General features: G+C 42.5%; 1 protein-coding gene across 21 annotated transcripts in view; it reads left to right on the top strand.

Annotated features, from left to right (window-relative positions):
• Nucleotides 1–22,122, top strand: part of Nckap5 (NCK-associated protein 5) — a 917,161-nt gene that overhangs the window by 840,409 nt on the left and 54,630 nt on the right. For 20 of the 21 annotated variants that reach the window (NM_001081756.1, NM_172484.3, XM_030252625.1 and 17 more), the window contains 2 exons: nt 8,691–9,005; nt 13,326–13,462. In NM_001081756.1, the coding sequence (NP_001075225.1) occupies nt 8,691–9,005; nt 13,326–13,462 (452 nt within the window). The remainder of the gene's footprint in view (nt 1–8,690; nt 9,006–13,325; nt 13,463–22,122) is intronic. The other variant, NM_176957.3, reaches the window with a different exon arrangement.

The raw sequence follows: 22,122 nt of genomic DNA, 5'->3' as shown, positions 1-22,122 counted from the left end.
GGAGATAAATTGGCTTTTCTATGATTAGAAAAAATGATGAACAAGGGGCAGGGCTGGAACAAACCACTGTGGGTCTACATTTGTATGGTACTTTAGAAAGTTCTGCTGATAAAATTAATTTTGCTGAGCACTGGGGAGATGGCTCAATGGATAAAGCACTTGCTTCACAAGCAAGAGGACCTGAGTTCAAACCCCCAGATCACAGAGAAAAGACAAACAGGGTAACACAGGTCTGGAATGCCAGCTTGTCTATAGCAAAATCAAAGGTAGAGGCAGGAATTCCCAGGAGCTCCTAGGCCAGTTAGACTGCTGTATGCAGTACAAACAAGATATCCCATCTCAAAAGAGAAAGAAGGTCAAGAGTGATATCTGAGATTGTCCTCTGACCTCCACATATGTGCTGAATTACAAACATGCACACACCCACACACCTTTTTAAACTTTATTTAAGGTTGATTGTTTCTTCAGTTAGAAAAATGTCATGCTAAGAAGACCAAGATTTCTGCTCTGAGTTGAAAAAAGAAAGGGGGTACCCATTGCTCTGTAGAGAGCTGAGAAAGCTGCATCTCATTCTCTCACACGTGAGGACTGTGTGCTGTAATTGGCAATTAACTAAAGAATTGATCTAGGCATCTGGGATACACATCCATTCCTAGGTCAGTGATGGAGAACCACAAAAAAAGCCTGTCCATTCGCCCGTAGTCGACTATCATGGTGACTATTGCATAGAACTCTAAGCATCGTTTTCTAAGACAGACACACTACTGTAACAAGATATGAAGGGGTCAGGACCTGACCTCAGAAATGTGAGGGGATGATAGCATAGAGATCAATCTTTAATTTTGTGAGATCAAGAAAGACTCAAGGGTCATAGGGGTGGCTCAGTTGGTAAAGTGTTATCTGAGCATGCATGGGAACCTGAGTTTGATCATCATCACCCACATAGAAGCTAGCCACCTCAGTACATACTGTAACCCCATTGTTTGAGGGACAAAGATACGAAGGTTTCTGTACTTTGCTGGTTAGCCAGTATTAACAAATTGACAAACTAACTTTAAGGTTCAGTAAGAGACCTTGTCTCAAAAGCTAAGGTGGAGAGAGAATGAGAAAGACGGTGTTTTTTTTTTTTTTTTTTTGCCTCTTTGCCCATATGTACATACATAAGGATGTACATATCCCCCTCACACAAATACACACACAAATAGCAAAAATCAGTAGACATTCTAAGAGTAATATAGAAAATCCCAGAATAGCCATCCACAGAACAATGTCAGAAGCCATCCATCAATAGCAAGAAGGAACCTGCCTTAAGAGGTTTCATTGTATATATAAATGTGAAGAAGATTTCTAAGTGTGGAATCTGCTGGACCCTTAGAACATGTCTAACCTTTTCTAGTTTATATCCTTCAGTGACATCCTACTACAGTCAGTTGTGATGCTCCTGCCCCCAAATATTAATTTTGAAGGGTACTGATCCAGCCTCGGTTGTATATTTGTTCAAAATATCTTCCCCTTTATCTTTACAAGGGGCTTTCATGAGCTACTTTTTTCCTTTAAATTTTTAATATAAGTTATTTGTGTGTGTGTGCACGCGCGTGCACACGTGTGTTAGAACTTTCATGGTACAATATGCATTTGGAGGTTAGAGGCAACTTAGGGGAGTCAGTTCTCTCCTACTACCTTGTCAAGGCAAAACCTTCCCTGTTATTTCTGTTGCCCGTGTTCTCCAGGGCAAACACATAGACTCTGAGGCATTGCCTGTCTCCATTTCTCACCTCCTGAAGGAGAACTATGGTTATAGATGTGTGCTGCTGGTGTACGGGGCTTTTTGCATATTGCATGGATCAAATTCAGGTCATCAGGATCACATCACTTTTGCTTGCTGAGCCATCTTACTGGCCTTTCTTCTCAATGTTTTATTTCCTCTTAATGTTGTAATTTTTTGCTTATGCCCACTCCCTATACAATAGTGAACCAAATTCCCAACATCTGGTGGGTTTTTTTATGCCAAAGAAAGCTCAAGGGATCACAAAACAAATTCACATTCTTCTGTACATTCTTCAAGCCTCAGAAGGCTTAAACTCGGCTTGAACTTAGAGACTGAAGAGGATTCGCGAGCATCCCAAGCCATCACGCTGAATTTAACCTTCTAGAAGGTCATCTTCATACCACAGCCAAAAGTTACCAAATGATTGGCGATGAATCACCACATTATTTATTTATTTTTTTGTACTGCCTGAAAAAAAAAAAGCAACACTGTGGAGTAAACTTAAAACAAATAACCTATGGTTAATGGATAGGGTTTTGGCAACTGGCTTGGATTTTTTTCTCCTTAAGCGCATTTCAGCCAGACAGATGAAGAGAGGGATGTGCAAATAAAGAAATCTGTGCTCCCGTCTGTGGTCTAAGTTTTATTGCCAGTACCACACCATGTTGCTTAAAGATGTGTACAAACCTGGAAATGATGCTTACCAAGGCATATTTACATGACCACTTGGGTTATAGCCAAATTAGGAAATTGTGCCCAATAATAAGATGGCTGTTGTGTTGTGGTAGATTTTCATTATGTGTTTGGCTGAGGTAGGGGTGTGTGTGAGTGTGCATGCATGCATGTGTATATCTGTGTGTGATCAGCTATTTCTCAAGTGCTATACACCTTGTTTATTTGAACAAGGTCCCTGACTGTTCTGGAATTCACCAATTGTGCTAGGCTGACTGGTCAGCAAACTCCAGGGATGTCCCTGCCTCCACCTCCGTACCACCATCACACCTGGCTTTCAGCTAAAGGTTTTATATATATAGCAGCAGTTTTCAAAGTGAAAATAGAGAGATATTCAGGTTTCGTGTTTTCTGTTTTCCTGGGATCTTTGAGTGTTAAAGATAGAAAATGATTAGTGATGTAATTCATTTGTATCCACAAGAGACTAGTTCATTGCAATGATACAGTCATAGCCTGTGTCTGCCTAACATATGATCCAAAATTCAAAATGCTTCTCAGATGTTGGAAATGCAGATAGGATGCTCAAAAAGTTGTAGGCATAGAGTCTGAGGAGACAGCTCAGTCTGGAAACTGTTCATCTTGTAATCAGAAGGACACGAGTTCAGTCTCTACAACTGATGTAAAAAGCAAAGCAAAACAAAACAAAAAGCCGATCATGGTGGCACAAGCTTGTAACCCCAGCTCTGGAGAAATAGAGATAGGTGGATACCTGGAGCTCTCTGGCCAATCAGCCCAGCTGCTAGTGAAAGACCCTGTCTCAAAGCCAAAACAAAACACCTAAACACAAACAGGGTGAATAGCACCGAAGGAGCAATAGGCAAGGTTGGTTTCTGACAACAACTTGCACACACACACACACACACATTGAACAGGTATTCACAGAGCATGTGCACATATAATATGCATACATATATAAATATATAAAATCTGATTTTGGAGTGTTTCTGATTTTGAATTTCCAGAGAATCATCTGGAAGGCTATGTGATTATTGAAAACTCTCTGAAGCAGTGTTGGTAAGGCAGATCCTACCTATGTAATCCCTCAGAACATGTCGCAGGACATAGTGACAGGTCACAAGTCTCATGAGCAAATTTGCAACTGGTCCCTGGAAGGTCCCAAGTCTAATTAAAAGGCAATGTCAAATACACAATTTCTATTTTTTTTAATGACTGAGGATTCTGGCTCCAGAGTGGATCCCTTAAGAAAATGGCTTCCTTGCTTTTATATACAATACAGATTGTAACCAACCAGAGCTATTCTGCTCCATATTCATTAATTGCTAATTAATGCTTCTGATGTACTCGTTCATAAGGATTTAGTTACCAAAGGTAGTTGATTAAGATTGGTTCAGTGGTTAAGTGCATTGGGAGCTCTTCCAAAGGACCAGAGTTCAATTCCCAGCACCGACATAGCAGCTCACCCCTGTCTGGAACTCCAGTTCTAGGGGATCCTATGCCATATGGCAGGCAGGGAAAACAACATTGCACATAAAAATATAAATAAATAAATCAGTGTTTTAAAAAAAGAATATATTAAAAATAAAAAGATTGATTATTTAGTAAAATGAACCTCACTGCTATAAACAGTGTTGCACTGGCTTCAAGGATGACATCTTGGTTTGCTTCAGATGCTGAAGTATACAGTTGTTAAGAACCTGCAGTTCTGTCCCTACCCACGGGTGCTAATGGAGACTTACTAAGCACCGCTGCATTGTCAGCAATTTTCCAGACTGAGTAAAGACATGAACTCTGGTTATAGAAGTCAAACATCCCTTGTTTTTTTTTTGTGTGTGTGTGTGTGTGTGTGTGTGTGTGTGTGTGTGTGTGTTTTTAACCCCAAATCAGTAAGAAACCAAGCAGGTCTGCAAATCTACTCCTTCCAGTCCCGATGTGTATGGTCTCCAGTTTCATTCTTCTGAGTCTTCAGATTCACCTTGATTATGTATTTGCACATTTGTTTACTTTGTGCATGCATGCATATGTGTTTGTGTGTGTGTGTGTGTACACATGTATGTGTGTGTGTACACATGTGTGTGTGTGTGTGTGTACACATGTGTGTGTGTACATGTGTCTGCGTGTGCATGTCTGTGCTCAGGGGTCTCGGTGAGTGTGCATGTTAATATGGCTTGTGAACATGTGCATGTATGTATGTGTGTGCTTACGTGTGTGGAGACCAGTGGCTGACAATGGATGTCTGCCTCCACTGCCTTCTACCTTATTACTTTTATATAAGGTCTCTCAGTGAGCCTGAAGCTCACCCCTTAGTCTAACAGTTCAGGGAGCTCCAGGGGTCCTCCTATCTCCACCCTCCCTACTCTGGACCTCCACACCCAGATTTTTACAAAATTCAGATCTCCATACTTACCTGGCAGACATTCCGAAATGAGGTGTCTCCCAGCACATAAATGGGGATTTTATATCTAATACCTGGATTTGAACGTTTAAAAAGCCCCATAGGAGACGTTTCTCAAAACCTTTCCTTCCTGCCTGCCACCATCCCGTCCCTGCTTGTCCCTGAGCTACTCTTGACTTCTCCAATAAGGTCACTTCCTTCATTTCTGAAGTCTGTGCCAGAGGAGACTCCTAAGCTGAATCATTTTGGAGAGGCCCTTTCGGATATGCCTGTATCCTGTTCTGAGAGAAGAAAGCCCATCCATCCCTTTGCAAACGGGACACTCCAGTGTGTTTATTGTGTCAGGAAAGGAAGATTGTGAGTCCATTGCTTTGCAAGATTCCTTCAAGTCCTGCTGCTGACCAGGCGCAGTACATCCCTGATCTTCTGGGATGAGGAGTGTTCCAGCCGTCTGTGTCCTGAGAGCTGGAATTCTTTTTAAAGAGTCATCTGTTTTTTTTTTTTTTGTTTGTTTGTTTTTTTGTTCTGTTTTGGCTTTGAAATGACTAGGCGTCTGTGCCCCCACATCATCCTGTGAAGCTTCTGGAGGTTGACAGCAGTGGCAGGTATAAGGGTTTGCATTTAGAGACCAATAGGAGACAAATGGGGCAACGGGAATATGTGAGAGAGTGAGCCAAGGCCAGAGATGTAATTGGTGACCTGGGAAGACTGAAGCCTGCTGGAACACTGAATGACCCAACCCTTGAACTCATTAGCAAGGCACCTTTGGCAGCCACGTTCACAAATACAGATATGAACTTGACATCTGTCTAGGGCAAGATCAAGTCAACTCATTGAAAATTCCAAGCAAGCCTAGTCCTGTGAACTTTGTTCTTCCTACAGCCACTTAATTATTTTATGAGTTCTTATAATTCTCTGAGAGGGGGAAAAATAACTTGCCTCAGAAGTACAGTATCCAACACTTTTTTAAGTTGCAATCTTTTTGTGAACTACAGGAAACTAATAGCACTTTAAAGAAACTACAGAAAAATGCATCAGCACTTTCAATACAATCCTGGCTTCCCAAGGTACACGAATTCTGAAGGAATTTGCTTGAGGGTGAAACTCTGGCATCTGCCTGAGCCCCTGCCTGTCCACAGCTCATTTCATCTGTTCTTACACAGGACACCTTCACATCCTCCACAGTGGCCATCTGGGATCTTTAAACGTTAAAATGAAAATGTTGTTATTAGCAAGTGGGTTCTGAGTTTGTCTATGCATATAGCCCTCTGAGAACTTAAGAATTCAAAGAGCCCGGTTTACAGCTTGTGGTCTGGCAATACTTTGTGCTAATGGGGAAGAAAAGGAGAGGATAGAGGCCAGAAAATTCCAGTCCAGTGGCACCAGACAAAGAGTTCTTCACTCTTTCATTTTGGACCCCAAATTTGTCCTCAGTCCTATTGTCTGCAACTAGACCTAGCAGAAGCATCCAAACTTAGGGGGTGGAGGTCTCTGAAAGAAAAGCTGATCGTCTGTCTCCCTTTGCTGTGTCTGTATGTGTGAGTGCACATATGTGTATAAACATGTAGAGGCCCAAAGTTTGATTTCAGATATATTCCTCAGTGGCTCTCCCCTTTATCATTCATATGAAGCTGGGAACTGAGCTGCACTCCATTCAGTATATCCTATAAAGACCGAAGCCACTTTTATACAGGGACACTGCTTCTCTACTACATACTTTTTTGTTGCTTTGATAAACTGCTATGACCAAGGCAACTTACAGAAGGAAGAGTTTATTTGGGCTTACAGATACAGGGAGGTGAAAGTCCCTCCCTCATGGCAAGCAGGCATAGTAGCAAGTGACAGGCACGGCAGTAGGGGCCGAAAAATGAGAGCGCTCTTCTCAACAGTAAGAGTATGAAGCAGAAAGTGTGACTTGGAAGTATGGCAAGACGACCTACACACAGAGCCTGGCCCTGGTGTTGGTGTTATACTTTGTCTAACAAGGCTCCACCTCCCAAAGTTTATATGACCCCCCCCCCCAGAAAAAAAAGGCACCACCAGCTGAGACAAGTGTTGGAATGCTTGAGCCAGTGGAGGAAATGTCTCATTTAAACAACAACAGCTTCCTAACTTCCAAAATCATTTTCCTTTTGTATTTTAACTCTGTAATGAAAAGTCCTCAGTATGCTACTCCTTACAATGAAGAAGTTTAAGGAGGAGAAGGGGTGATATTGGAGCTTGGGTACTAATTGATGGTTAAATGAGATTGTGTGCAACATGTATAGATGCCTTTCTGGTCTGTCCTAACATGTTATCAGCACACTGAGCAGTTGACCCATGGTACCATTTATTATCTCATTCTTTTCTTTCTTGCAGTATGACAGTGCCAGACTAAATTTCAGAGATTGGTTAAAAACCAAATTTTAATACATGTGGCAGCCTATGGCTTGAGCCCTGTCTTGTGCAGAGACCCCACTCTGTAGTGCTGTACTGAAAGGCACGGTGCCATAAAGCCCTGGTGATATGGCAGCTGGTAGACACAGATATTATGTCAGAGTTACTCCATCCCACACTGGGTTCTAAACAGTGCTAGGCTGTACTGCCTACCCACTCCTAGACTTACAAGAGACTCATAAGATGACAACAAAGACATTTCATTCTGAGATTTTATCATATGATCAGAAACTCTATATGACAATCATATTTTGGAGTTGATCACATTAGCTTTAGTAAACCACATTTCCATCTTAGAAATTAAATAAGAACTAAACTACATAAACTTCTTTTGAAAATAAGATATAATTTACTGCATGTGTCATATACATGGTAAATATCTATATGGTAAGATATATATGCTATATATGCATAATTGAAGACAGCAGACATTTACTTCTAGACTTTACACACACACAAGTACACAGACACACACAAGCACACATAAACACACAAACACAATAGGTTGCGATGAGTTTTGTCACTGCATAAAGGAATAAGGACAGAGTAGCCCTACCCCTTCTCAGTAAGGTGTCTATACGGAAACACATAACACATGGCTATTGCTGCTCTGACCCCTAAGTACATTGGAATAAACTGCCATCCCTGTCCAATCTAGAGGCGGAAGACTGAGTCAGCTACCGAATGGTGATAATTCACCCAGGAGACGTGCCGTCCCCTTTGTCAGAACAGTACTCCAGTCTGTTACATGAGCTCATTACTCACTTTATTTCAGTTAATAAACTTCACCTAATTGAAGCTGTATGAGTCCCAGACTGAAATAAAGATAATCAAAAATAATTGTCAGTCTCTAACGGTGGCTCTTTTTTCTCTCATCACTCTGGAGACCCATCTAGTGTGTATGGGCATGCAACTGTGCCAACCCACCATGGACCATTACGTGGAGGAGACAGTTTCATATTCAGTTAAAGCTCATCTTCATGCAACGCACTGGATATTTAATACACTGTTTTCAAATGTGTCCTTTTATTTTTATATTATTATTAATTGTCAATATTAGTATTGTGTATGCGTATCCACACAGTGTAGGGGGCAGGAGCATGTAGGCCACAGTGGGCATGTGCAGGACAGAGGACCACTTTGTGGAGTTGTTTTCTCTCCTTCCACCTTCACATGGGCACATGCAGGTCACCAAGCTTCCGAAACAAGTAAAGGCCTTTTCCCACTGAGCCATCTCACCTGCCCTGGCCTTTATCTAAATCCTAAATAGTTCCCTCGGGGTGTCTCCTTTCCTCAGGATCACATCCAAATCGCAACCTTCTTCTTATCTTCTTCTGTCAGCTAGACTCAGGGATTGGCCTTTCTCTAAGTCTCTAATTTCCTTCTGTGTTTCTCTGTCAGAATCCAACTGCCAGATGAGAACACTGGACAGCGGGATTGGAACCTTTCCCCTCCCAGACTCAGGAAACCGCTCAGTGGGACGATACATATGCCAGCAGGACTCTCCAGAGGACACTGATGCCCTCCTGCCTCTCCAGCCAGCCGCTTCCATGGCATCCTCTGCCAGAGCCCAAACCCTTGACCGCGAAGTGCCTTCCTCCACAGACAGCCAGAGCTCCCCGGAGTCCATGATCATCCATTCCATATCTGACCCCAGCATGATGGCCAGAGAGATGAGAGCCTCACAGAGTCACCTTCCCAAGCCTACCTCCTCAGGTAAAGTGCCATCTGCTTTTCTATGTGATTGCATGCCTCCCCCCCAATAAGAACATGTTTCCATGAGCATGTATCTGTGAAACTACCCAAGTCACTCAGTCTACTGCCACAAGTCACTCAGTGACCTCTGCCCCACTGAAACGCAGACTCATGTAAATCTCTGCCCACCCTCAACCAAACAGTGAAACAACACCTGGAAGACCTTGTCAGGGACTGATGAGATGGCTCCGTGGATAAAATGCTTGAGTTCACAAAGGCTAGAACTCCAGTTCAATTCTTAGAACTTATGTAAAAAAAAAATCATGCCTGTAATCTCAGAGCAAGAGAGTTAGAAAAAGGCCAATCCTGAAGGCTTGCTGGACAAATCAGCTAAGTCCAAGATAGTGAGAGAGCCTCTGCAAGGTGCCTGAAGAGCAAAGACAGTTTTTGTCTGTTCTCTGCACAACAGAGTACACACACGTGTGTGGATAAATGCACACACACACACAAACACAAGCATGTATAATACCCCCCGAAATAAGAACATATACATACTCAAAAACATATACACATATACTAATGGACAAAATGACATCAACTTTTAATGTTATGTTAAGGAGTGAACATTCATAGAAGACAACATTATACCATTAGATGACTACATAAATTGATGAAGAAGTTAATCATTCAGGGTATGTTCATGGGATCTTATCCAAAACAATAACTCCACATAGAATATAGTGAATATAAGGGCAGGGAGATGACTCAGCAGTTAAGAGTGGATACTGTTCTTGAAGAGGACCCGAGTTCAGTCCCCAGAGCCTTCACTGGGCAGCTTACAACTGTCTACAACTGTAGCTCCAGAGGACCCAGTACTGCACTCATGTGTGCAGGCCTGAACAGAGACACATCTATATGCATCGCTAAAACCTAAAGAAATCTTTTTTAAAAGGATAAGTTGAATATAGAACAATTTAGCCCCAGTCCACTGATGTTCCTGAAATGTGTGCCCCCTTCCCAGAAATTTGGAGTCTCCTGACATATTTCTGCCTCGCTCCTGTGCATTTCCATGCTGCTGAACTACAAAGTCTCAGCTTGACTGATGAGCGGCAGGTTGTGGGTTGACTACAGAAGAAAGGAGCTGGCCTTTCCATGGAAACCTGCCTGCAGTCAGTCGAAAGAAGCTTTTATGATTAAAGACAAGGCCGAGCTGAGGGTCAAAGGATTTTTTTTTCATTGTTCCCTCGATTAAAAATATTTATTGCACCTCAGGATGATGCTCACTACTTTCTAACATGCGGATTCTATGGCTCTGACAATATGTGTATAAGCACAACAATTAGGCCTGTGAGCCTAAATGCTTTTGTTTATGGCTAGAAGATCAGAAAGGAGGTGTGTGTGGAGGTTATGCTATGGGTTTCTTAGAAATTAGAAGAGAAAGCTGTTAATTAAACAGGTTTGAATGCATGTATCAGACTGTCCCTGTGACTAAACTCTTCACACATTAATAGCAATGGCCAAGGGGCCTCATCAGGACTCACGCTCCTTCCAAGCCAAGGTTACATTTTTAAAGGCCGTAATGCATATTATTTTTGAAATAAGTGCAGTGTTAATTAATGGCACAGCCTCCAGAGCTTCAGGGGCGAAATCTTAGTTATAGATTATGTGCTCTATGCCTGAATAGTCGCATGTGTGACCTCAATTCGGCAGCGGGCTGCCGAGTAGACTCCATGATTAAACACTGTCATTATAACAAATTGAATAGAAACCACAAGCTTTGAATTGCTTCGTAAGAAGGGGACAGGAAGGAGATTGTTCTGATCTTGCCACTTACATTCAATGCATCCAAATCCCAAGGGTTGCGTCTTAATTAAATTGTCACAAAGAGTTGTAAAAGGTGGTATATGGGAGAGAGTGAGGTGAGCAGGCAGCAGGCCATCTTGGGGTTGCCCATCCTGAAGGTTCCTGTCAGTGACATCCACAGAATCAGGGCTGCTCTCTGGTACTTTCCTTAGTGACCATTTGTTAGCTGAGAAATTGTGTAGTGCAGAAGTTTCAGGAGCAAAACAAGAAGGAAAATGGGATTCCATTTCCTTCCTTCCCAGCAGCCACTTCCTGCGTGATTTACACAGCTGAACGTAGCCTTTTTCTTATCCCCATTTCAAACCTGGAGGCATCTGAACACATCTCACAGTGTTGATGGAAGCATCACTATCTTCTTCCTTACCTGGAGAAATTGCTGTGGAGGGCTGTGTGAAATATTCTCTTGATAATTAGGGTTTATTTTTAAAGCTTGTTTTTTAAAGTTTTCATACAAGAATATAATGTGTGTCCTGCCTACTCTTCCTCATAATCCCTCCCCCCTTTCCCTTTTCTCTCCTATGAGTCCCCGTGGCCACCTACATACTTTCCCTTCTATATTTATGCCATCTGTGAATATATAACTTTGTGTAGCTATATAAAAATCTACGAATCTTTCTGAGATTGGCACAATTGGCTTAAAATTTATTTCTGGTTGCATTATTTTCCAGAAAATTACTCACTCTCGTTCTTCTTGGGTATGTTTCATTGGATGTACCACATCTAGCTATATGTATCTATGTGTATATGTTTATCCATCTATATCTGTAGACATATATGCTATAATAGGGTATTCACTTTAGACCACTTTCCTTCATCATTCCTGAAGGGGAGTTACCATTAGGACCCTTCAGCTTCACCTACAAACACATGGAAAATATGCTCCATTTCACCAGCCATCAGAGAATTACAAGTCAAGAACACATCATTTCTATCCCACCCCAATTAGAATAACAAGTAACTGTAAATGCTGATGAGGATGTAGGCCAAAGGGAACCTTTGTCCACTGCTAGTGGGAATGTAAAGAGTTCAGCTGCTGAGCAAGTCAGTATGGGGATTCCTCAGAAGAACTAACAACTCTTCCCTGTGACCCAGTTATCCCACTCCTGGGTATATCGCCAAAGGACTCCAAGACAACACGTCACAGTGTCCCTTGCAGATCCACTCACACTGCAGCTCTAGGTACTAAGGGCTGAGTTATGGAACCAACCTAGATGTCCATCAACAAAGGAACGGGTAAACAAAATGTGGTGTGTATGCACCATGGGGTTATTTTCATGCACAGTGAATAACAGAGCGTGCCATTTCCAGGGAAAATGTATGAAACTGTAGGTAAGCATACTAAGGGAGCACAGCCTTTCTCAGGAAGGAAAATACCTTATGTTTCTCGTGGTTTGTGGTTTATAGATTTTTATGGAGATACATACGGTCATGTGTGTGTGCATGTGTGCGTGTGTATCTGTGTGTTTGTTGAAATTAAAGGTGAAACTGTAGGGACACAAAGGGGACTGACAAGAGTAATGGGAGACTGGAAATGGTTGGTAAGGAAGGACAAGGAAGACTATGCTTAGCACATAATAAATACATGCACAAAGCCTTATAAACAACTGCAAAGGAAAACAAGGCCTTACTGCTCAATCATGTTTGGGAAGGGCTGAAAAAATCTGATCCTTTCCATGGAAGTTTATTAGCTCAGTGAGGTATTAACCCTCTGAATTAGTTCTTTTCTCATGGATGTGATAAAATACCCAGACAAAAGCAGCTTAAAAGAGAAAGGATTTATTTTGGTTCACAGTTCCAAGGAGATGCAGTTCATCAGAACAGGGAAGACATGACAGTTGGGAGAGAAGGCATGGCAGCAGGAGCATGAGGCTGGCGGGTCACATTGCAGCCACACTTGGGAAACAAGGAACAGGGAGTGGGGCCAGGCTATGCAGCATCAAGGTTTCTGCCTTGTTACCCACTCCCTCTAGTTGGGAACAACCCCTTTAAAGGTTCTGTCACCATCCCAAGCAATACCCCCAGCTGGGACCAAGTGTTCCATGCACCAGCCTCTGGGGGTGGGGACATTCTCATTCAAATCACAACAGCTTCCAAAATGTATTCCTCATTGATAAAAAGCATTTGAAAGATAGCCTTAAGTTCCCTAATGGTTTGCTTGTTGAACCCTTTTTAATCCAGAAAGCCTCAACCTGTTCTGAAAGATGTCAGGTCCCAAGGCAATATGCTTTAGGTCTTATCTGAAGATGTATATACACAGTTATGGAAATATTTGGGCAACTCAGGCTCGCATAGGGTACAGGATGTCAGGTGACCCAACTTTCCCGGTTTTCAAACCTTCATATTATTGTTAAATGTCTCCCTTTCTTTCCCTAAATTTGTTAAAGGTTGGTAAATCTTGGTTTTGGGTTTGTTTGTTTGTTTGTTTGTTTGTTTGTTTTGCTTTTTTGTTTTGTTTTTAATGTACCTTCCCTCCTTTAGGAAAACCTAGTTTTGAAAAGCAAAATGGAGCAGAGTCAAAGGCTCACACTGGCCCATCATTCGAATATGCTGAGGATGCAGTGGCAAGTGAGCCCCTTTCAGGATGGAGGGGTGAAGATGCTACTACTGAGACCCAGGTGAGGGGGTGCCATCTACCTGTCTGTCCTGATTGCAAAGTCTGAGCTCCTTGAATCCTATAGAGATAGATTTAATTTTAAGTCAAATCTCGCATTGGTTTGCCAAGTCTGTATCGGTTACTCTTCTCATCCCTATGATAAAATAGCTGACAGAAATAATGCAGGGAGAATAGGTTCATTTTGGCTGAGACTTTCAAGGGATTTCAGTCCACAGTAGTAGGAGGGCAGGGTGGAATGGTTCCTTCCCAAGGCAGCAGAAGCTTAGGGCTACAACTTCTTCACCCGGTGGCAGCTGAGAGGCAGGGGGTGGGGAGGAGCTGAGCCTTCAAATCACACAGGTAACCCAGTGAACCACCTACTTCGTCTGCCTCTGAAACACTCCATAATCTCCTATTGTGTTTTCATTTCAATTTCTGTGGCAAAAAAGCAACTCTGGGAAGAAAGGGCATATTTGGTCCACAGTTCCAGATGGTAGCCCATTGTTTCAGGGGAGTCAAGGCAGGAGCTAAAAGCATTACCATATCTGTAGGGCAAAGAAAGAGTAAATGGCTGGATCCATACTTCCTTGCATTTCCTCTCTTATATGGTTCAGGAACCCCTGCCTAGGGAATGATGCCACCCACAGTAAACTGAGTCTTTTTACACCAAATTAATAATTAAGGCATTCTTCTACACACATGCCCACAGACTATCTGGTTCTAAATAATTCCTCACAGAGACTCTCTACTCAGGGAATTTTAGATTCTGTCAAAATCTCTTAAAATTAAACAGCACATCCCTCAAAATACTAACCGGAGACATGATCTATGTAGGGTTCAATGCATATCCAGTTTATAACAGCTTAGAAACTTTCATCTATGCCTTAACCTCTACCCAGAATTAATATTAAATGGAAAGAGTATTCAGTCAGCAATTGCTTACTTCTTAAAAGCCAACTTCCTTTTGGGGGACAGAAAAAAACGTTATAAAAGGGGTAAATGATGTTCTTTTCTTCCAAGGTTCTGTGTGATGGAACCATGTGACCTGCTTTTCCCATGACTTCTAAGAAGCAAGGAACAAAGGGCTAGGATTCAGATCAATGAGAAATTCTTAAATGTTCTACAAACTGGACACACCAGGGAATAACTCTCCATTGGATCATTAAGATGTTTCTGATGATCCAGGGTGTATTCAAAGAAAAGCACATAGCAAGTCCCAGTGAGTTCATCGGTGAGGAAATGCTGACTGACAGGTCCCCTATAGCCGAGATCAGTCTCGAATTCATCATAGAGTTGAAGATGACCCCGAACTCTTTCTCTCCCTGTCCCTGTCCCCTGAGTGTGGGATCACAGGCATGTGCCACCACCCCTGGTTAATGTGGGTCTGGAGATGTTACCCAGGACTTTTTGCACACAATCCAAGCACTGTCCCAGCTGAGCTACATCTTGATCCCTGAATATACGTATTTCTAAGTATTTTTCAGATTATAATACAATTCATCACTCCCTCCTTTTTTCTTCCCTCCAAAATCCTATCATGTACCCTCCCTTGCTCACTTTCAAATTCATGGCCTTTTTTTTTTCTTGAATTGCTCTTAAATATATGGTGTGTGTGTGTGTGTGTGCACGTGTATATACACATAGTTATTCCAAAACATACACACATGTAATATTATGCAGAATGAGCAGGTGATATTTATATATTTAAGAGTATGCATATTTTTAAGTACTGAAAGAGAATGATTTTTCTATTGCCAATTCTGCTTCAAAGAGAGAGCTAGTCAGGGAGGTTGAACTTCACAAGCACACTGTTCACAGTGGAACAAGTAACCAGCTGAGCTACATCCCCAGCCCATCAGGTCGTTCTTTGCATCCTGTCAAATGTAACAAAACATATCACCTCCTCCCTAGAGCCCCACCTCCCTGTTCATAAAGCACCAAAAGTAAACATAAATCTTTCTTTTTTTCAGTGTTGCTTTCTTTTGCCTGACTGAAAAATGTTAAGAGTCCACTTGTTAGCATAGAGTCAGCCCACAGATGCAGGATTTAGGAGCTGAGTAGGTGGCCCAGTGGGTGAGGGAGCAGAGAAGTCATTTTGTAGCTTTGTTTCCACAGAGCTACTCACTCTAATTTGCCAAGTTGAGAAAAAACAAATATTCCTTCGCTACATGTGCAGTCAGGGCCTTGTGCACGGTGAAGGTAGGCACAAAGGAGACAGAAAACAGGAGAAGCCAAAGGATCCATGTAAGCTGAGGGAAGGACTGTAGCGTGACAGCAGAGAAGCCTAGCCTCTGTTTGCAAGGGAAGAGCCTTAACTCTGGATGCTAACCCCGGTGCCCGAGTTACTTAAAAGAAAATAATATACACTTGAACCAGCAATAGCTTTGATAACCTACAGAAGACAAACCACAATACTGGGCATGTCAATGTCCATCATGGAGGAGGCAAAGCAGGTCACGAGGCCCCACCTCTCTCTGAAGAGCTATAGAAGTTAAAAGTTAGTGGGGAAAGGAGAAACATTTTCTTTAGTGGTGTAGCCAATTACGGTAAGGTGCCCATTCTAGTAAATGACCCACCATTCTTGCTTCTGAAAACATTCCCTCATCCATGCATCTCTATGAAACCTCTGACTCAGGCTCATGGAAGGAACCCTGGGTAAGGGAGAGGAGAGACATGGAAGGGAAGGGAGAGTTCTTGGGAAGAGGAAACAGGTCAGCTGGAGTGAGAGGGGATGATAGAGGGTAAGGGGTGAATATGATCAAAGTACATTTTATATATATATATATATATATATATATATATATATATATATATATATATGTATATATATGTGTGTGTGTGTGTGTGTGTGTGTGTGTGTGTGTGTGTGTGTAAATGCCATGATAAATCCCATGATGTAAGTAGTATATACAAACAAAAGAAAACAAAACCGGCTGGAGGTGAGCACTTGACAGATCCCTGTGGTAACCATTCTCAACTCTTCTGCTAGTCAGCTCTCTGTGACTGCAGCAAAATGACAAGTATCTGTGCAGCCTAGGAGGGTAGCTCACATCGTAATCCCAGCTACTTCGGAAGTCACCACTGACAGGATCAAAATCAAAGTGCAGCCTGGGTAATATAGTCAAGACCCTGCCTCAGAACTGGAGAGCCGGGCTAAGGCACAACTCAGTAATAGAACACTTGCCTATGAAATGGCTAAGCATTTAATTCCAAGACCAAAATAGTCATTATCGTCCACTTACAAAGAAAAGAGGTCCAGTCCTTGAAAAGTTGGGACTGGGGAAGAAAACACGTCTCGGGCAGGGAGCATGGGATGGGGCAAGATTGCTTACCTCGAGTTTGGGGTGTGAAAGGAAGAGGAAGGAAATGCCTCCCTCTATCCTGATTCTTCAAGGCATTGCTTTAATGACTTTACACCTCCCTAGACACCGCCTCTTGAGTGTTTTCACCAGCTCCCAATGGCCTCCAACTGGGAACCATGCCATTACCAAACCAGCATTTGAGAAACAATCCAGAGCTAAGTCAGCAAGCCCTGTCATGTTATGAAACACAAAACAAAACAAAACAAAACAAAACAAACAAAACAAAACAAAAGGAGCTGAATCTCCTTTGCTCTCTAGGACGCTGCCTCTGTCTCCCATGCTTCCCATCTCCTCTGAATGCCATGCACTGTCACGTCAGAAACTCCAACAGTATGCTTGGCTCTTCATTCCCTTTACCCCATTTTTCTACTCGACAATCCTGCTAGCTTCCCTCCCACACATGTCTCAGATCTACCCTTTATTCACCACCTCTGCCCCTAGCATAGCCCAAGTCCTTAGCTGGGTTATATGGCCCCATTTTCTTCTTCTCTACCTTACCCATACCCCAGCCCATTTATTATCTACATCGCCACCAATGTACTGTCCCCCAAATGCAGTTTATCATGACATGGCCTCTTTGCTTAAAGCTTTCTAGTACATCTTCCTTACTCACAAAGTCCAGTCTCCCAGGAGACTTGACCTCCAAACTCATCAATCCGCACATATTAAATATATACATCTTTTTGTTTGAAAATCATACCTCAGTGAAGTGAGTTCAGTGAAGTGAATTTTTTACTTTAGCTTAGGTTTTCATGAATGTATCTATTTTTTGTTGAGCACATGTCTCCTGTACTCTCCTTGTTTACCCTCGCCCCTCTGATTAGAGACCTTTGTTCTCTAGACAGGCTTACTTCACATCATATATAGATACATGATTTCATATTTTCATATAAAACCTGAGAACCACAGCTAAGAGAAAATATATGATATTTGTCTAAGACTAGCTTCAAGAGCGGGATATTATTATCTCTAGATGCATCCATTTCTCTCCAAATCTCCTAACTTCCTTCTGTTGTATGGCCAAGAAAAATTCCATCATGTCTGTATACCAAGGCACCTATTCCTCTTTGTTGGATGGCTAGGTTGGTTTCATAACTTAGCTATAGTAAATCATGCTGTGGTAAACACTGATGCCTTATGTATCTCTGTGCTAAGCTGACTAAGTAAATACCCAGAAGTAACATAGCTGGGTTCCACTTTTAGGTGTTTGGGGGGAACATTCCATAGTGGCTAACTAGTCTACGTTCCCTCAGTGGTTTTGAAGCAAACTACAGGAGCAAGGTGAGGTACAGTTCCCCTTTTGCCCTGGGACTTTGCCCAGGAAATGTGATTTCAAACAAACAAACAAACCCAGTCACTTACCACTTATTTCTTTCTGAGAATGACAGCAGGGCGCTCTAACAGGGAGAGTCACATTTGCATAAAAATCAGCCCATCTGAGGCTCACGAGGCTGAGTATGTTCCCTCTGTGCCATTTCTGTGGAATCTATTGTTTAGTCTTCCTCTGTTAATACAGCAGGCGACAGATTCGTTTGCATCCCAGTATACAGACTCTAGCATACCTACCGGTACTGACAAATCCCCTCGGAAAGGCTAGTGGCTTCTTCACTTTTTCTCATCCATTCCTCCTGAGAACTTTATAAGGGAGATGTTTTGTCTTGATTTTATAGATGAGGAAACCAAGCACCCCTAACCTGACACTTACTGCTCAGAGTTCACCAAGCTGGATCCTTTTGCTGGAATCTCAAAAGGGCTGGAGATTCTGCACCCCTTCCGGAAAAGAATAGTGTCATGTCTCAGAGAAAGCCCTGGGGCAAAAGCTGATATGCTCTAAAAATCTGCTTATTGAATAAATAAATGTCTGGCTGATGAGCCACGTTCATTGATGTTGATTAATACTGGTTTTAAGATATACTTTGTAATGACATTCTCAGTTATTTCTGGTAAAATAATACTTTAAGTTCCAGACCGTAGTCAATCAGGCAGCCCCCTGGTCAGTGGATCACAAAACAAAATGAAGAGAAATGATCCCAGGAGAGAGACTTGTGGGGAGGTGTGGGGGTAGAGAGAATGCTGGGAGATGAGAGAGGGTCGGTATGAGGATGTTCACTATGTCTTGTGTACGTGTCTGAAAATGTCTGAGAACATACTTTTACCACACACTGCAGCATGGTTCAACTACCAGGGACTACAACCTTAACAAAAACCAAACTACCCTGTTCTCTCGACGCCATCGACTGTCCATAGCTCCTCAGTTAGGGGTGGAGAGCTCTGGAAACGTCTCCCCACTCCATGATGGAACGTGGAGTGGCTTGATCTTCTAGAGGCAACCACTATAAGTTCATGTCCAGAAGACACTGGTCTGCTCCAGCCCTCTTCTCCAACCTCTGCCTCTCACAGTGTTCCTTTCTTCTGTGGGGAGTGGCTACTGTTATCAGTCTTTTGCCTGCACTTATGCAGGAACACCACAAGCATCCAGGGAGGCCAGAAGAGTGTGTTAAGTCCATTGGACCTAGAGTGAGACACTCTGTGGGTATTAGGAACCACGCCCAAGTTCTCTGGAACAGTAGCAAGTACTCTTACTCACTAAGCTATCTCGCTAACCCCAGTGAATAAATGTTAATTTCATAATTATTATTTGCATCTCTATGTAAGTTGGATAATTTTCCCAAAGTGGTATTTTAAAAGTTTATTTTTAAAGTTTATTTTAAAATATGATTTTGGGAAATGTCTCTAATCTTTAATTCTCTAATGTAAGTCTAATTCTTTAACAGGGGACCCTAAAGTGTACATTGGCTTTTGCACTGCCTCCCCACACCTGTTTGTTTTGGTTTGGTTTGGTTTGGTTTGGTTTGGATGTTGTTGTTGTTGTTGTTGTTTCATTTTCCTGTACTAAACTGGATGCACTGTAGGCTGGGGACATGGTTCAGTTGGGAAAGTACTTGCCATGCAAGCAGGGAACCTGAGTTCAAAACCCAGAACCCTTGTCTTAAAAAGCAAACAAACACAGAATGCTTTAATAGTCTAAGAGTTAGGATGGCAGAGACAGGCAGATCCCTCAGGATTACTGGCTGCCAGCCCAGCTTCTTGGTATGTTCCAAGCCAGTAAAAAAAAAAGAAGAAGAAGAAAAAGAAAAAAAAAATCCTGTCTATAAAAACAGGGTGAACAGGTCCACTAGACTGGTGCCTGAGACTGACCTCTGGCTTACAAGTGTACACATACTCGTGTGTATATGTACTGATACACAAAAACACTTTACACGTGAACAAACATAGCCATGTGCACACATAAAATTACTTCTTCACATCAGCCCCTACTGTGGTCTACAGTTCACCACAGTGCGGTGCTTCGTGGAAGAGGACTCCCTGCCTCTCACAACCCATGAACACAAAATGCTGTGGTTAGGTGAAATAATCAAAGCATTGAGACTGGGTTCCCATGGCCACCTGACGATGCTCACCTCATCAAGCCTTGGTTTGCTGAACAAGAAGTACATTTTCTTCACTTCAAAGTAATTACATCCAACAAATTACAAAGAGCGGAGCCAGTTGAGTTAAAAACAATTGGTTTTGCAGTAATTAGAAGAGCACCAGAAAATGATGACTGTGGAGCAATATTGAAAGGGACGCTGAGCGATGAGGGCCCTGCTTCCCACTCCATTCTTCAGTGTGAATATTTAGAGATTCACAACTAATTATGCAGAGATGATGAATTTTAAAAACCCTGCCACCATGCCTTCCCAAGGCCAAAGGCTGGCTATTAATAGAGCTATCAGATTTTGCTGCATTATAGAGAATTCACACAAAGTTGCATCTATTTTAAAGTGCTCATCTGGGACATCACTTAAAGATGACGAATCTGTATAATGTGCAGAATCAGCACTGGGTCAAACTAAAATCCAAATTTATTATAATCACCCCAGATTTCCCCAGTCAGATCTGTTGTTTAAATGGACGCTACAGGTAAGAACTATCTCAGTTCATGACATTGAATTCAGGTCCTAGGAGAATGGAGACAGAAATATTCCTGGATCATGTTGTCTCCCTACACATGTGCTGAGATTACAGGCATGCACCAGCACACTGATATTTTTACCCCTATTATTTTTTTAATTATATGTATTTGCGTGTTTATGTTTGGGGGACATGTACATAGGAGTATAGATGTTTCTAGAAGCTAGATACACTGATACCCCAGAGGCTAGAGTGGTAGATGGCTGTAAGACACCAGATATGGGTGCTAGAAACCAAACTCAGGTCCTCTAGAAGAGCAGTACTGAACTATCTCTCCGGCATGCCTCAACAGACACACACACACACACACACACACGTTTTTATCTTAACAGCAGACTCTGAGAATTGGTCTGAACTCTTCATGCCTACAAGGTAAGCTTGTTATCAACTGGCTTCTCCCCAGCTCAGTTTGCTTTATTTTTGACAGGTCCACTCTAGCTCAAGGGGAATGGGCATGAAAACTGACATGCAGGGTTTTGTTACCTCACACGCAACATGTGAAGTACTAACCATGACCAGCCGTCTGCTCTGAGACCCTCACCAGAACCAGGGGCTCCAGTTTCTCTGCATCAGCATTTAGGGACCTTCGGAACACCAAGTGCCTTTCTGTTGCTCACACTGAATCTCTGCCCCTTGAGGCTTGATGTTTCCTGTGACCTGAGGTGTCACACACAATAATGAAACAAACAAAAGCAATCCAGCCAGCTTCCCGAAATCATGTGGTCAGGAAGGAGCTATCAGAGAGAACCCACTGTGCCCTCAGACAGGCTGGAGAGGAGAAGCTGCGGCATGACCTGCATTTAATTACTTGAGCAGCATGCACATCCTAAGGCCCTTAAGAAAGCAAACACAGTGATAGACAGGATGAGTTTACCCTCCTGTCCAAAGAGCAACATGCCGTAGCAAGGACATCACTCAATTAAATTGGACTGCGGGAGATGAAGGCAATGGAGGCCAAGCCTGGGAACCCTAATGAGACATTTGGAGGGGAGAGGTGCAACTCCCCAGAGTTTGTCCCCTTTGATGGACATTTTTGACCCTCTGTCATTTCCATAGCACCCCCAGTGTTTCGCACTTGAGTTTGAACATATTGCAGCTCAAAACATTTAAAAAGGATCTTTTAAGTAGAAAGGAAAAAAAATCAGTCCTTGGTTAATAGGAGCTAGGTGTGTGTTGGGGTTGGCATGGGGGCCCTCAGGTCATACTTAGTGCTGTGAGTCTTTGGTTGCTAGGACTGGAAGAAAACCAGACCATGGAACTGAAACTAAAAAGAAAAAGAAGGTGGGATGTGCCTTTTTTCGTACTC

Source organism: Mus musculus, chromosome 1 (assembly GCF_000001635.26).
Source record: "Mus musculus strain C57BL/6J chromosome 1, GRCm38.p6 C57BL/6J".
Classification (NCBI taxonomy): domain Eukaryota; kingdom Metazoa; phylum Chordata; class Mammalia; order Rodentia; family Muridae; genus Mus; species Mus musculus.
This window is presented reverse-complemented; position numbering and strand designations above follow the sequence as displayed.